Below are 16196 nucleotides of genomic sequence, written 5' to 3' on the forward strand. Positions count from 1 at the left end.
TGTGTACACGTACTGTAACACATGAATATATATTCATGTGTACAATGTGTGTATATATATATAATTTTTATTTTTTTTTACTTGGCCCGCGGGCCGCGGGTCAATTCCAGCCCGCCCCATTAGGCCCGCATTTTCGCGGGCCTATTTTTTCATGACCCTATCCCGCCCCACTGTGAGGCGGGTGCGGGCCAGCCCGCGGGTTTCGGCCCATTTTGACAGCCCTAATTTTGGGATTTGATTTGCACCGTTCATTTTGGGATTTGATTTGCAACCCTTGCGCGTGAGAAAAAGCCTCTATGCTATACAATTCGATAAGCTTTAGAAAGACTCTTGTATAAGTAGTTGTGCAAACCCACTTCCCAAATCAATGTGGGACAAAAGCTACTTGAAAGTTTTTCTCTCCATTTTTATAACTCAAATGGGTCAACTTTGAGAATCAATTTCTCATTTACTCATTACCCTTTTTTAGTGTACAATATATCAATCTTTTCATCTAACTACTAAGAACCTGAATTCACTTTGACCTAACCCAAATCGAAAGTGGACTACACATATATTTGTACCACAATATAGCCAGGCCCAGTCCAAACCTTTTAGAGGCTCGGGGCGAAATTAAAAAAAGTTGGCCCTTATATGAAAAACTAAAATTTAAATTTAATAATACTAAAAAAATAATAATAATATCAAATAACATGAAATACGATTATAAAATTTTCAACATTTTTTAAATACAAAAATAATTATGACAAAAAATTTCTACGTGCTTTACTCAATTCAAAATCATCAATAATTGCACCAAGATTAATATTTTCTAGCATATTCTTCTCAATACACAAAATCGCCAAATCATTCAATCCTTCTTGTGACATTGAAGATCTCAAGTAGGTTTTCAATAACTTCAATTTTGAAAAACTTCTCTCCGTTGATGCTACATTATCATCATCACTCAAATTAGCTATACCCTCATTAACATGGCCTTGGTCATTAAAATTTTCTTTAGATTATTTCAAATTTTCATTAGATGATTTTGATTTTTTGAAAATTTTATTTATAGCTCCTCTTTGTGATTCTATTAGCTGTTGTACTTATTTTCTTTTTGATAACTTTATATAAAACAATTTTAAAAACTGTGTATAAGAACAGAACAAAAGCACCTGAATATTTTTGAAAAGTTCTCCTCAGTCTTCAGTTGTATTACAAACAGCTCCACAACCAAGATTTTTTGTTCTTTTCTTCTTTCACTTTCTATCCTTGCTAATAGAATGGATTAGACAATACTCAGTAACTCAAGGTAATTATAATTCAAAATTATATATATATTCTAGAATTACAGAAATCACAAAATTCATTATCCAAATAAACATTACATATTTCATATGTGCATTACTCAAAAGAGGATTATAGATTTATAGTCCTAAACATGTGTTGTGTTGCCTGTGCAGTTTTTTAGAGGAAATAAAGATAGAACAAATTACAAATAGAATAAAACTTACAAGTAACAACGGACAATGGGGCCCAAACCGGCAACAAATGAACTGATCGTCGACGATGTGAGGATTAATCGAATTGGGAAAAAAAATTATTGAAGAAGGCAAATGGGTTAGCCAGTTAGGGTGTTTGATTCTAATAGATAATTCTCAACTTCAACTTCCTGCAGTTCCACATCGATTAGGCTTCCATGAGTCCATCTATTCTTAATTTTTTATTTTCTAATATAACTATAACACTATAATATATCTATGTATACATATACATATATATGGATGGGCCCCTTCTAGCATGGGCCCTGGGCGGTCGCCCTGCCCGCCCGTGCTCAGGACCGACCCTGGATATAGCCACTAAAATATCATTTTATGCTATTTTTTCCAACAATTATTTGTCCAGAGAATATCAATGCTCTACGGTCAACCAACAATCACTCAACTAATTATCCCATTACTCACAGGTGAATTTTTCTCTAATATAGTTATACTTACTGAATATCAAAATATGTGTACCTTAAGATCTTGCAATAACTAACCGATAAGTAATTAAATTAATGATATATAATGCAATGCAAATTAAGGACGAACATATTTAAGTTGTAACTCTTTGTGTAAGGCAGAACCAAACGATGGAAATCTATTAGAAGTACACACTCTTAAATTCTTAAATAGTTTGAAATTGTATGATTTTCTTAATTATTCATTGACATTAATTAAAGGTCGATGCACCTGTTATGTTATTGCGGAAGATAGATCATTCTCTTGGTCTTTATAACAGTACGCGACTCATCATCACAAGATTGGTAGATCACATTGTTGAAGCAAGAATAGTTAATGGGACATATGAAGGAACCAAAGTTCTTGTCCCTCGAATGTCTCTCACTCTTTCTGATACGAGATTGCCCTTCAAGTTCCAGCATAAGTAATTCTCATTGATGCTTGCATATGCCATGACTACCAACAAAAACCACGGCCGAACACTAACTCACGTTGGGTTATTGTTGAAAAAATCAGTTTTTAATCACGGTCAATTGTACATGGCTTTCTCCCGAGTCACCCATCCTGATAGTCTGAAAGTGTTAATTAGTTCTATACGAGGATGGACACGACTGTGTTGCTACTACTAGGGGTGTGCATTTGGTTAACCGAACCGAATTAACCAAAATTTTAAAACCTTTAATTGTTAACCGAACCGAAGTTTGTGTTACCGAATTAACCGAACCGAAATTTTTTTCGGTTAACCGATTAACCGAAATTTTTAAACCTAAAATATAAAATTCTAAAAATAACACCTAAAATAATAAATCCAATTAAAATAAAATACAAATCATCCATAACTTCAAATATTCAAACATCCATAACTTCAAATGTTCAATCCAATTAGTATTTAGTATATATATTTATATTTAATTATTATATATATATATATATATATATATATATATATATATATATATATATATATATTTCGAACTGAATTAGTCTTTAACCGAAGTTTCAAGATTCCTTTAATCATTAACCAAACCGAATTTTTCGGTTCGGTCGGTTAATCGAAAAATTTTGGTAAATTACACACCCCTAGCTACTACCAATGTTGTTTACAAAGAGATTTTCAATAATGTGTGTAAATACAACCGGTGATATTATGTTTTTTTTTCAAGATGGAAAAAAAATTTGCTATATATCTACACAAAAATATACCTTCCATACATATGAGTTAGAATAACAATTGATTCCTATAACTGAGTTACTAGAGAACGAGCATATTTGCCCAATTTATAAAAATACTAAACGATATATAAAATCTCTAAAGTTCCAGCACCGCATGTGTACATCTACAGATTAGCTATTAATTAAGCAATTATTTGCTAGAATCCAAACAAGGATAACATAAGAAAACATAACCAATCTAAAACATATCTTCAATTGCACAGTATAATATTTGATGTTATAATTTATATAATTATATATCGATCCAAATATTCTTAATATATTATAACAAATCCATTTCGTGCATCGCACGTGTGAAAATACTAGTAAATTTAAAGATATCTACAATATGAAGATATTATTATAGTGCAAATGATAATTATAAATTACTACTATTGTTTTACCCGTGCTAAGCACGAAAAAAAATTTGTTATTATGAATTTAAATAAAAAATTTAAAAATATAAATATATTAAAATGTACAATATAATAATATAATTGAATTTTGATATATTTGGTCAAGTATCTATTATCATAGCATACAAAATTAAAATTTTGTATGATTAATATAATCTCTAATCATGTACATACTTATATAAATTTATAGAGAAAATTTACATAATTAAATTGAATTATTCCTAATCTTATTTTATATCTATTATAATTCTAACAATATAAATAATAACTAAGAAAATTATACTTAGAAATTTAAAAAATGTAAATTTTAAATTTTGTATATGTGATTTTAAACTCTAACCAGACCCATTAATTATGGTTGTACATAGAGATTCAATCAAGACAACAGAACCAACCAAATATATATATTTATATTCATAAGAACAAAAATTGTACTAAATATATAACATATAATTAAAATGGTAAACGAAGTGAGAAACGTAAATAAATATTATCAAATAGTTCGGATGCATTACTTTCGGCAGGACCAAGTTGATCAAAAGCTTTCAACATGTATGCCATGTTTGGAAAGTCGTTATTGTTATACTAGAAGACTTTGGTAGAATGCATGAACTTGATCTTGTATTTGTGGTGCGTAGTTTTATATCTCATGTCATTTGTTGCAACAATAAAATTTTTAATGGAGTAGACCCTCATAAAAGATTTTTTTAAATTCATCAACTTGACCCTTTTTTATGGATGCATGTATACGTGTACTCTAAATTACAAAAACAAAAAAGAAAAAAGGAAAAAAAAAGTAAGAATTTGATGAATATATATATGCATGTATATGTGAATATGCTAATGTATAACTAACATATTAACATGTGAAGTATAAAACTAATATAAAATAAAAATATATATTGGGAATGAATAATAGATGAAATAAGCTATATATATATATATATATATATATATATATATATATATATATATATATATATATATATATACACACATACATAATATACCTCATAATCATGAAATTTTAATTTTAACAATTTTAATTAAAATTTAAAAAATAAAACAAATGAAAGTTAAAATATCTATAATACAAAAATACTAAATTGAATAGAAGATTTCAATTTTATCTTATTAGAATAAATTAAATTTGACATATCTATTTTGATTTAGAATTTTTTTATTTTAATAGAATATATATATATATATATATATATATATATATATATACACACATACATAATATACCTCATAATCATGAAATTTTAATTTTAACAATTTTAATTAAAATTTAAAAAATAAAACAAATGAAAGTTAAAATATCTATAATACAAAAATACTAAATTGAATAGAAGATTTCAATTTTATCTTATTAGAATAAATTAAATTTGACATATCTATTTTGATTTAGAATTTTTTTATTTTAATAGAATATATATATATATATATATATATATATATATTTATTTATTTATTTATTTATTTATTTATTTATAAATTTTACCATTAAATTATCATATTATTATTTAATGACTCTAAAAAGAATAGAGATCTATATAAATAAAAATGAGATTTATTTCTGTTTTATTTTGCGCCAAAGTTTACTTTTATGCGCATGAAAAGTTTAAAAAAAGAATTATTTCAATTGTCGTACGTAATTAAGTTGATTTAATATAATTTTATGTTAATTTAAAACATTAAAATAAAAATATCAAGATAGGTGTTATTTAAAAATTTTTAATTAGAACTTTTTAATTATATATTTTATATTTATTAATTTTATTTGTATATTAAAAAAAAAACTAAACTTAAGTTGAAAAAGAATATACTGAGTATTAGTTTAGTGTACCTTAACATGACGTTTGGTTAGAGGGAATTACAATTGCATTTCCACCTAATTCCGAATGCAACAAAATTCTTTCGTTTGGTTGGAGGGAATTGGAATTCCACGGAATTGTAATTCCCTCATTTTCATGGAATTAGAATCCCATGGCCCCCCTTGAGATTTTAATTCCATGGATTTTAGGAAGAAAAAAAGATAATATTGAGACAAAATTACCCCTCCTTTTTTTTAACCTAAAATTGATACATGACTTTCCCTTCTAAATTATAGCGTGTATTATTCTTCGACTTCCCTTCGTGTATGTTCATTTAATTTAAATCTTTATATGCAACAACTATTCAAAATTTGCATTCTTTATATGCGCTATTTATATACAACAACTTTCGTGTATGTTCCTTTGAATTCTTTATATGCAGAACTATTCAAAATTTGCATTCTTTACATGCAACAACTCTAACAATTTGTAAATTAATTTATCAATTATAAATAACAACAACAACAACGACAACAACAACAACAATAATGGGCATTTTGGACTTTATACTACTTATTCCGCCTCAATTCCCATGTATACCAAACATTGGAATTGAAATTCCCAGTAATTTTATTTCTGCAAACCAAACATTGGAATTTAAACTCTCACTTTATTCACGCATTATTCTTTTCCCATGGAATTGTAATTCTTTTCCCACCTAATTACTTCCCTCTAACCAAGCGCCTTGTAAAAATAGGCCATAATTCATGGTATAATAAATATTTAGGTAATCATTACTATAAATTAATTTAACATATATAGCATTTTTGTTATTATTTAATTAGGTAAAAATTATTATAATTTCAAATTTCAAAAGAGAAATATTTTCTTAGGATGGACGGAAAAATGACACTCTTGTTTTAATATATATAGAGATTATAATGCAAGTTTATGTTAATTTTGATTATATATTGCAATAGTATTGTAAAAAATCAATCTACAACATTATTTTAAAAATGAACCAATATTATATTAAAAATAAATATAATATAGTGATTTAATATAATTGTATGTTAATTTAATACATTAAAATATAAATATCAATATAAGTGTTACGTTATTTAAAAGTTTTTAATTACAACTTTTTAATGATATATTTTTATATATTAATTTTATTTGTATATAAAAAAAATGAACTTAAGTTGAAAAAGAATATACGGAATATTAATTTAGTGTACCTTAAAAGTAAACCATGATTCATGGTATAATAAATATTTTAGGTAATCATTACTATAAATTAAATTAACATATATAGCATTTTTATAATTATTTAATTAGGTAAAAATAATTGTAATTTCAAATTTCAAAACATACTTATTTTTTTAAGATTGGCGGGAAAACAACACTTCTGTTTTAATATATATATATATTTCCTTATAAAATTATGCAGAATTTTAAGAATTTTTTTCATTTATTACGCATAATTTGTTTTCATTATTCTCACAATTATAATGCTTTAATTATTCTCAAAATTTGATAAATAAAATTTTGTTACCACTTAAGCTTTATTAATTTTTTTTACGAATTAATTAATAATATTAGTTTGGGCGGGAAAGTTGAAGATGAGAATTTTACTTTTATTAATAGTATCTGTGGGATGAAATTTCACTTTTGGTCATTTGACTATTGTATATCTATTAAATTTGACCTTTAAATATTAATATTTTCAAATTATGTGCATGACTATGTAACTGTATCACATTTGGTCTTTAACTATTAATGCTTTCAAATTAAGTGCATGACTTTGTAATTTGTTTCACATTTGGTTCTATCATCAAATTTACCAACCAATTATTGCCTAAATTTCAACGAGAAAATAATTTTTCCAGCAATTAGTTTGCAGAAAATACTCTTTTAATTAGAACATATTATTTCTTTCATTGAAATTTTAGCAATAGTTGGCCGGAAACTTGCCCAAAAAATTGGACGACATGACAACATGTGATACAAATTACATAGTTGTACACCTAATTTGAAAATTAATAGTCAATGACGAAATGTGATACAAATTACATAGTCATGCACTTAATTTAAAAATATTAATAGTCAATGACCAAATTTGATACATGTACAGTAGTTCAAGACAAAAGTGAAATTTTTTTCATAATTGTACCTTAATAGTTTGGCAACGTAATTATGCAAATTTGAGGGTGCAAAACTGAAACTTAAGTCAATTGGAGGGGTTGCGTGGGAAAGTTGCTAATTTTTAGTTTTTTTTTTAGTTTTTTTTTTTCATTTTTAGTTTTTTTTTTTTTTTTTTAAAGGACATTTGCATACGGTCCTGCGTGGGTTGGGGAGATTCTAGAGAAATGGACATTTACTCAGGAAACACCAGCTCTCTCCACTGTAAAATAAAAAAGTTCAAAAGAAAAAACAAAACAAAACGAAACAAAATTTCCACCCCAACGCCCCCATACGGTAAGTTTTTATGTAAGGTTGCTTTACAAATTACATAATAAATTATATTTAAATGTTTGATTGGTTAAAAATAAAAAATAAAAAATAAAAAATAAAAATATAGTCAAATGATAAAAATATTTTTACTTGAAATAATAAATAAATAATGTTTATATCGATTGCAAAGGGAATAATCAATTTGACAGAATTCTATTCGGTGGTTATAAAAATAAACCAAACAGCATAAATAGACCTATTTCGTAGAATGAAATTGCATTCCCTATCAATTTTGCAAACCAAACACCACATCAATTTATTAAATTACATGAACTTTAAATTTTTATTTAATATTTATTAGTATCGTTCACTTTATATATCTATATAACATTTATTTTAGGAATAATGGTCAAATAAACTATTGAACGGCACATGATAATACAATTAGGCAACTGAACTTAAAAAACCTACAATTAAATTCTTAAATTAACTAATTTCATGCAATTATTTCGGTCAAAGTACCTATGAGGTCCTTGTACTATAGTGTTTTATTCAATTTAATTCATGTACTTTAAAAAGTGAAACAATTAAGGACAATAGCTAATGTACTGCTGACATCCTCTCTGCCATGTCATCATACTTACATGTCACCTCCTATATTATCTTATAAATATTTAAAATTGATTATTTTTACCACCAATATATTCAAAAATAAATATTATATATACATGCTTATATTGAGATTTGAACATATTGTCCTTAATTGTTTCACTTTTTAAAGTACAGAGATTAAATTGAACAAAATTAAGGTAGAAGGATTAAATTGAAAAAAATACTATAGTACAGAGACCTCATAGGTACTTTGACCAATTATTTTTATTTGCACGGTTTCTAACAGGTCACTCTAAATTTATTTTAAATTTAGGGTAACCTGTTAGAAAACCTGCAAAAAATTAACAAAATATTTTTTAATTGATTTCCCATCCATCAAATCTAATCAATGGTTTGGATTTATTTACAAGTTTTCACATGGGCAATGGTTATTAACTTCTTATATGATTAGAATTATAGAAAAGTACAAATTGACTTGTTATTTTGAGTTTAAAGGCTATGACATTGTAGTACCAAACTTTATATGCTTGAATGTAATATATAATTGTATTTTGCATTTATACTCTAGTCTCATATATTTGACTTATAAACATTTATTAATTACGCAAGAAAAATAACAAAAATCCGAACAATCATCATTCAATTATTTTTAGGTTCGTTTATGCTCCCTATGTCCTAGCTCTATTTTTTTATGGAACAAAATAATTTAAATATATATTTAATATGAATTGATGTAATGCCCTTTTTTTTTGCATAATAAATGTATTATAAATTATTTTTCATTTTAAATTTAGTAAATTTTCATAGAATATTTTAGGTAACATGGATGATGAGGGAAATATATTACCACTGTCCGAGTGTAATTGGGATACATTTCATTTACCTGTAATAGTCTACAAACAAATTATATATTGTTATATTTATAAAAGAAAAGAAAAAGAAGGTATTTTTTGGACATTCGAATAAATAGAGCACAAATTTTGAGAGATAGAGAGTAATTGTAATGATTTTTTTTTTTTTTTTTATGATAAGTTTCTTCCCAAAGTTAACCATCTGTTAGGTAGTTAGGTGGTTTTGTCTTTATTTGTTATTTTTACAGCTATCTATTCAAAGAAAAATTTTCAAAAATGGAAATTATATAATTGAATCATGACTCATCCATATAGTGAGTTGTAACAAATGTTCATCACATTTTTGTCTAGGTTAATTATAATTGCAATAAATATCTAATTTGATAGTATCCATCAATTTAGAAGAAAATATTTATTTTGATGTAATATTTCTCTTGCAAAGAGAAGTTTTTTTTTTCTTTTTGTCCTGGTCTATTAGAAGAAATTTTGAATTCTCAATTTTTCTTAAAAAATGAAAGTGCACAGTCACTCACATCAATGAAGCTAGTTCTTCTCTTGCAAAAATGTTATCTCCTAATATTTATGTTTGATGTGTTATTAATTTATTAGATCTTTAATATTTAATTATTGCTCAAATTCTTTAGTAACTCATGATTGAGATTTAACAATTCATATGTCTGAACCGTACCTTTGATGGTCCAACCCTGCTTATGTCATGAAAACTTGTGGATGAGGTAAATTGTGAGATGTATCTCAACTGACCTATAAACTCCCAAATGCTTATACACTATCGTCGAAGATGAAGAGATGCCAAGAGTAACATTGAACTTAGCATCGATTGCTAAAAGCAGTGTAGTTTACTATCTAGTTGCATTCTTAATCCCGAAGTAAATATTCATTGACGCAGATAGAGACGTTTCGAGATCAACCGTAAACCTATTGTCGGTTGCTGAAAAGAATTGTAATTTAATGTTAAGTTGCACTCTTAACCTTGAAGTCAAATATTTATTGATGTGGATGGGGAGGTGGCAAGATCAATCTTGAAGTTATTGTCAGTTGCCAAAAATAAGTGTAGTTTACTGCCAAGCTACACTCTTAATTCCGAAGTAAAATATTCATTTACGTAGATGGTGAGGTGTCAAGATTATCCTGACACTTTAGTCAGTTGTCAAAAAGAAGTGTAGTTTACTATCAAGTTACATTCGTAATCCCGAAGTAAAATATTCATTGACGTAGATAGGGAGGTGTCAAGATTAACCTAGAACCTATTGTCGGTTGTCGAAAAGAAGTGTAGTTTACTGTCAAGCTACCCGAAGTAAAATATTCGTTGATGTAGATGGTTAGGTGTCAAGAACAACCCTGAACCTATTTTCAGTTGTGTAAAAAAAAAAAGCGTAGTTTACTATCAAGTTATACTCTTAATCTCGAAGTAAAATATTCATTGGTAGATGGAGGGGTGTCGAGGTCAATCTTGAACCTATTTTCGGTTACCAAAAAGAAGTGTAGTTTACTATCAAGCTACACTCTTAAACTCGAAATAAAATTCTTATTGATGTATATGGTGAGGTGTCAAGATCAACCTTTAAACTATTATCAGTTACAGAAAATAAGTGTAGCTTACTATCAAAAAGCGCTCTTAATCCTGAATTAAATTAAAATATTCATAAACGTAGATGGTGAGGTATCGATATCAATCCTGGACCTATTGTCAGTTGTCGAAAAGAAGTGTAGTAAAATCTCGAAGTAAAGTATTCATTAACGTAGATGATGAGGTGTGAAGATCAACACTGAAGCTATTGTCAATTGGCAAAAAAGAAGTGTAGTTTACTATCAAGCTACACTCTTAATCCTGAAGTGAAATATTCATAGACATAGATGAGGAGGTGGCAAGATCAACCTGAAACCTACTATCGATTGTCAAAAAAATGTAGTTTACTATTAAGTTACACTCTTAATCTCAAAATAAAATATTTATTATTGGATAATTAGATAATATTTGATTTACTCAACATGAAATAAATTAATTTTTTAAAAACTTTGTTCCTAGAAATGAATTATTAAAAACACAATTGGAGTAAAGGAGGGGCGAGGGCTAAAAAGGCAGGCAGGCAGAAACGTGTGCATATACAAACCCCACACCTATTTAAGCCTCTCCCCTCTCCAACTCACTCTTTACTTCTGCTGCTACTACTACTACTAAAAAAAGCCCCATTCAATTGTACAGTCTCATTTCTCTCTCAAGGGTTTCCCGTTTTACTGCACAGTCGGTTCTTTGTTTTCGTTTTTCTTCTTTTTTCTCCCCTCCGCAACAGTAACGCTTCTTGCTTTTGGGCTCTTCGTTTCTCCTCTCAATTCACGGCTCCGCAGATTCAAAATTCATGTCTAATCTATACCATCAGAACGTGAATTTCTCTCCTGCCAGAGCTGTTTCCCCGCATATTGATAGGTATTTCTGGGGTTTTTTTTTTGGGTTTCTGTTGTTTTCTCTGTGTTGATGATATCAAAGTTTGATTGTTTACCCGTGAATTACGAGTGTTTTTGGTTTTTCATTTTTTTTTTCCTTTTCATTTCCTGTAGTCAGTACTTGACAGAGCTTTTAGCAGAGCGGCAGAAGCTTGCGCCCTTCACGCAAATTCTTCCCGTATGCAGTCGACTATTGAATCAAGGTGGTTTTGGTTTTTTCTTTTTGTTTGTTTTCTGGGATTTTGTTCTTGGATTCTCTCTGTTTGATTCCTTATGTTTGATGCTTTTTACACGCCTCTTGTGAATGAATTATTTATACACTCACAATTTTGTACTGTGCGTCCTTTTTTTCTTTTTTGACTTGTTGCCAATAGACTGGTACTGTGACCATACTTCTTATGCTGGTTTTACTATCAAGATTCTTGATAATTTGCAGAAACTAATTGTATGACATGGATGATTCTCCTGAGTATCTTCTGGTAGGTGGGTGGGTGGAACCAGGGGTATTATTACTCTTGAAATTTTCCCGTATTTTGTTGAATCAAATGTGTTTTCATTTTGGTTCATTTGTCACCCTTCTTGAATTCTTAATGACTGACAGAGGTGGACCTTTCATAAATTAATTAAGGGTACTGTAAATTTGCAGGACTGAGAGATTAGCTGTATAAAAAATGGATGGAGATGTACCTAATTAATCATAAGACATTTTAGTAGAATAGACTCTTGCCTTTAGCGTAAACAATTATAGATATTTGTAGTTAAGTTGCTTTTGCAACATTTGATACTGTTTTCCCTCTCAAATTAAGAAATTGGCTTCTTAGCAATACTTTTTAGTGGCTTGATATGATTCAGAATTTGATGCATTACTCAATGGGACCATAACGAATATACTAATATCCACACATGTATGCTTTTAAGGAAAAACAAAAAACTAAAATTGCTTTACTATTTTTCTTCCATTTTGATGACAGAAATTCTCAGAGTTTCTGGGATGATCCCCAACCAAGGATTTAATGACTTCGACCGATTGCACCGTGGAAGCCCGAGACCTATGGCGTCTCTTGACATGATGCAGGATATTGGAGGGAAAGGTTTAGGTGGCTGGAACAGCCTTCAACAGGAGGTGAGCACATACAATCATATAAATCTGGCTTGAGATGGTCATACCACATCTCATGATTAGTGCTAATAAACTTTGAATCCAATAGCTTGACACGCTGCCACTTCTTTTCTTCTGTAGTAAGGACATTCTTTTTCTTTCAAATTTATGATTAGCAAGCTTTGCAACTTTCTTGAAAATCCTATTTGCTAAAGTTTTTAAAACCAAAAGCTTTGGTACTCTGTGCACACTGAAACACATTGTTGAGTTAAACTGTTACCCTTTCATGTCTAAAACAATGTTATGAATATAGAGTTCTGAAATTGCTCTAAACATTGTTTAGAGAAAATAAATGAAATTTTCTAAGATCACCCATTCACCCTTGGAATTTGCTTTTTCCTGTTTTCCTGATGCACAAAGGATTTATGAATTTGTCAAGGTTTTAATTCAACACTAACACGTATGTAGTGATTTCCTTATGAACCTTTGTTTCACAAGGCTTCATTCTTGAACTGTGCTAAATATACAATAGCAAAACTAGGTGACATTACCATGTAAGACATCATGTTTGATCCTCCCAATTTTTTGTTTCTTCTCTATGTTTTTGTCTGATGTAGAGTTGAGGAAGTCTAATATAGTTAAATATCTAAGCATATTATTGCTTCTATAGGTTGTGGTTGCATGGGTTCCATCAATATTCAATTTGTCTACTCATGTGATCATGTGAAAGTGTGAAACTCAAACCCAAGATGAGACAGAGTTTAATTCTACACTCTTTGGATTGAACTGTCTGCACAAATACACCCTATAGATGGACATGAGCCAAGTTAAAGAAGCTATCTCATGTCCTCCGTTGCATAAAACTCTTACTTATAATTTGATGATATTCATGTAACTCGTCAAGAATATTAGGATGGTTGCATTACTTAGGTCATGTCTATTTTGAAGCAGAGACTCAGTGGACCACAAGGAATGCCTATTGATTGGCAAGCAGCATCAGGAAGCCCAAGTTCGTTAATTGCAAAGAGGGTCTTGCGCTTGGATATACCAGTTGATAGATATCCAAATGTAAGTTGAAATGGAGGTTATAGATTATTATGGAGGGAGAGGGGAATTAACTGTTGGCACTCATAACTTGTATATGTTGCTTCGTGGCTATGAATCACAACTTACAGTTATGTTTTTGGTGGAATAGTACAACTTTGTTGGCAGACTTTTAGGCCCTCGTGGTAATTCTTTGAAGCGAGTGGAGGCTTCTACTGGGTGCCGTGTATTTATTAGAGGAAAGGGCTCAATAAAAGACCCTGACAAGGTAACCTTATTAGAAGCTATAAATTTCTAGTTCTACTTAATGAATTTTAAATTTCTGATGAATCTCTTATGTCCATGTGTTTTCATCTGGTTAGCATATGACACATGCTAGATATTTTGTTCTTCAATTCCAGGAGGAGAGCCTAAGGGGACGGCCAGGTTATGAGCACCTAAATGATCCCCTGCATGTTTTGGTTGAGGCAGAGCTACCAATCAATATTGTTGATTCACAGCTGAAACAAGCCAGGGAAATTATTGAAGAACTGCTCAAACCTGTGGTATGCTTTCTATTTTTTATTCCACAAGGTGCATAATGTGTGAGAATTTATGAGGTGTGTTATGCAATATTCCTCTAACAATGTAATTGGTTGAAACTTCAAAATTTGAAGCATCAAAGAAGAATGAGAAGTAGTTCTAGACTCTCATACTTCACATTTACTTTCTAAAGTAACAGCTAGGTGCCTAGGTCAAATGCTCTATAAACTATTCATTCTTGCATCTCATTTTATAGTAGCAGAAGCTGTTTTTTCCTTCTTCCTTTTCCCTCGTGTCTGAGAATGTAATATCGTCCACGAATATGGATGTTAACCACTGAAGAGTGAAGTTGGAGAACTAGAATTCCGTTTTTCAAGAGGAAAGGGAAATGAAGGACCTAAACTGCTGATTCTTTATAATGATTTTTTTTTTTCCTATTTGTCTTGAAACACAGGATGAGTCGCAGGACCTGTACAAGAGACAACAGCTTAGGGAGCTTGCTTTGCTGAACAACAGTTTCAGAGAAGAGAGCCCCCAACCAAGGGGCAGTTTATCTCCTTTTGGCTCCACAGGAATGAAGCGTGCTAAAACTGGTTGGTGACCCTGAACTTTCTCCTCAACAGGACCTTCTGTCATTGCTGATAAACAACTTCCATGCTTTTAGATGCATGATATCATGACAGTGCCAACAAGTAATCTACCATCCTGGGTGCCGGGCTTTGTCGTGGAAATATGTTCGTCCTCTATATACCAACTGGCCATGACCTCTCTTACTGATTTGTTGACAGTAGTAGTTTGCAGTTGCTAAGCGTAGAATGATTATTTGATTTGTTTGTTCTTGACCTATAGTTGATAACTGTGGTTGGTTTGCTATTCTTTTTCTTTTTCTTTTCTTTTCTTTTTAAGTGTAATTTATTCTGTCATATGTCAAAAATAAGTTGGATGTTATGAAGCTTATGGTGAAGGTTTTACTCATAAGGTTGGTGGTGCTTTATGTCATAAACTCCTCTCTTGTACAAACTTTCATACAATAATACATAGTGCATCCACTCTTTTATAAATTATATCACATAGGCTTTAGATGTTATGTTATCCATCTCTACTAATTACAACTCACTTTCACTAATGTTTGTGTTTAATGTCAATTACTTGTGTTATCAATTTGATATGACCTATCTAATCAGCATTGTTGAACCTCAAGGCTGTCTTGTAATTAGAATTTTTTGTGATAGGCTTGAACTTATATTTATTGATTAATTGATGTTGTGATACTATAGTTAATCATCAATCAAAACCTAGGCTGTTTAGTTACAATTTTCTATTTTTCATTTTCAGTTTTTCTAAATTTTTGTTTCATTTACATTTTCTATTAGGAAACAAAAAAATTCAACTATTTTTAATTTATAAAATACAAAGTTATTTAAAACATTGTTAGCACTTAGGTGAGCCAAATAATCTTTTGATTTTGATGTTAACAAATGATGTAACTAATTAAAGTGTATAGTCTAAACCCAATTCATTAACCTTTGTGTACTTGTTCTTAGTGTGGAGTTGCTGTGTGAGCTCAAAGTTTCAAAATCCTTTTTAAACCCTCTTCCAAGCTATTTTTAAAATCTAGAGTTCTCAAAACTTGGACAAAAATCCTCTTCATTGAAGTCTCACAGAGTCTACGGGTTGTGCAACGAACTAAAACCTTCTTGAAAGTCTATTAAAGAAGCATATAT

The 16196-nt window shown here is 29.5% G+C and overlaps 1 protein-coding gene across 1 annotated transcript; it reads left to right on the plus strand.

Moving 5' to 3' along the window:
- The first annotated feature begins 11511 nt into the window (after positions 1–11511).
- Positions 11512–15536, plus strand: LOC116026173 (KH domain-containing protein At3g08620-like). The gene is made up of 8 exons (XM_031267641.1): positions 11512–11790; positions 11922–12010; positions 12779–12930; positions 13858–13974; positions 14102–14218; positions 14352–14495; positions 14927–15065; positions 15137–15536. The coding sequence occupies exons 1-8, from the start codon at positions 11723–11725 to the stop codon at positions 15142–15144; spliced, it is 834 nt and encodes a 277-aa protein (XP_031123501.1). The 5' UTR covers positions 11512–11722; the 3' UTR covers positions 15145–15536.
- Positions 15537–16196: the final 660 nt, after the last annotated feature.

The sequence above is a fragment of the Ipomoea triloba genome, chromosome 7, assembly GCF_003576645.1.
Source record: "Ipomoea triloba cultivar NCNSP0323 chromosome 7, ASM357664v1".
Lineage (NCBI taxonomy): Eukaryota > Viridiplantae > Streptophyta > Magnoliopsida > Solanales > Convolvulaceae > Ipomoea > Ipomoea triloba.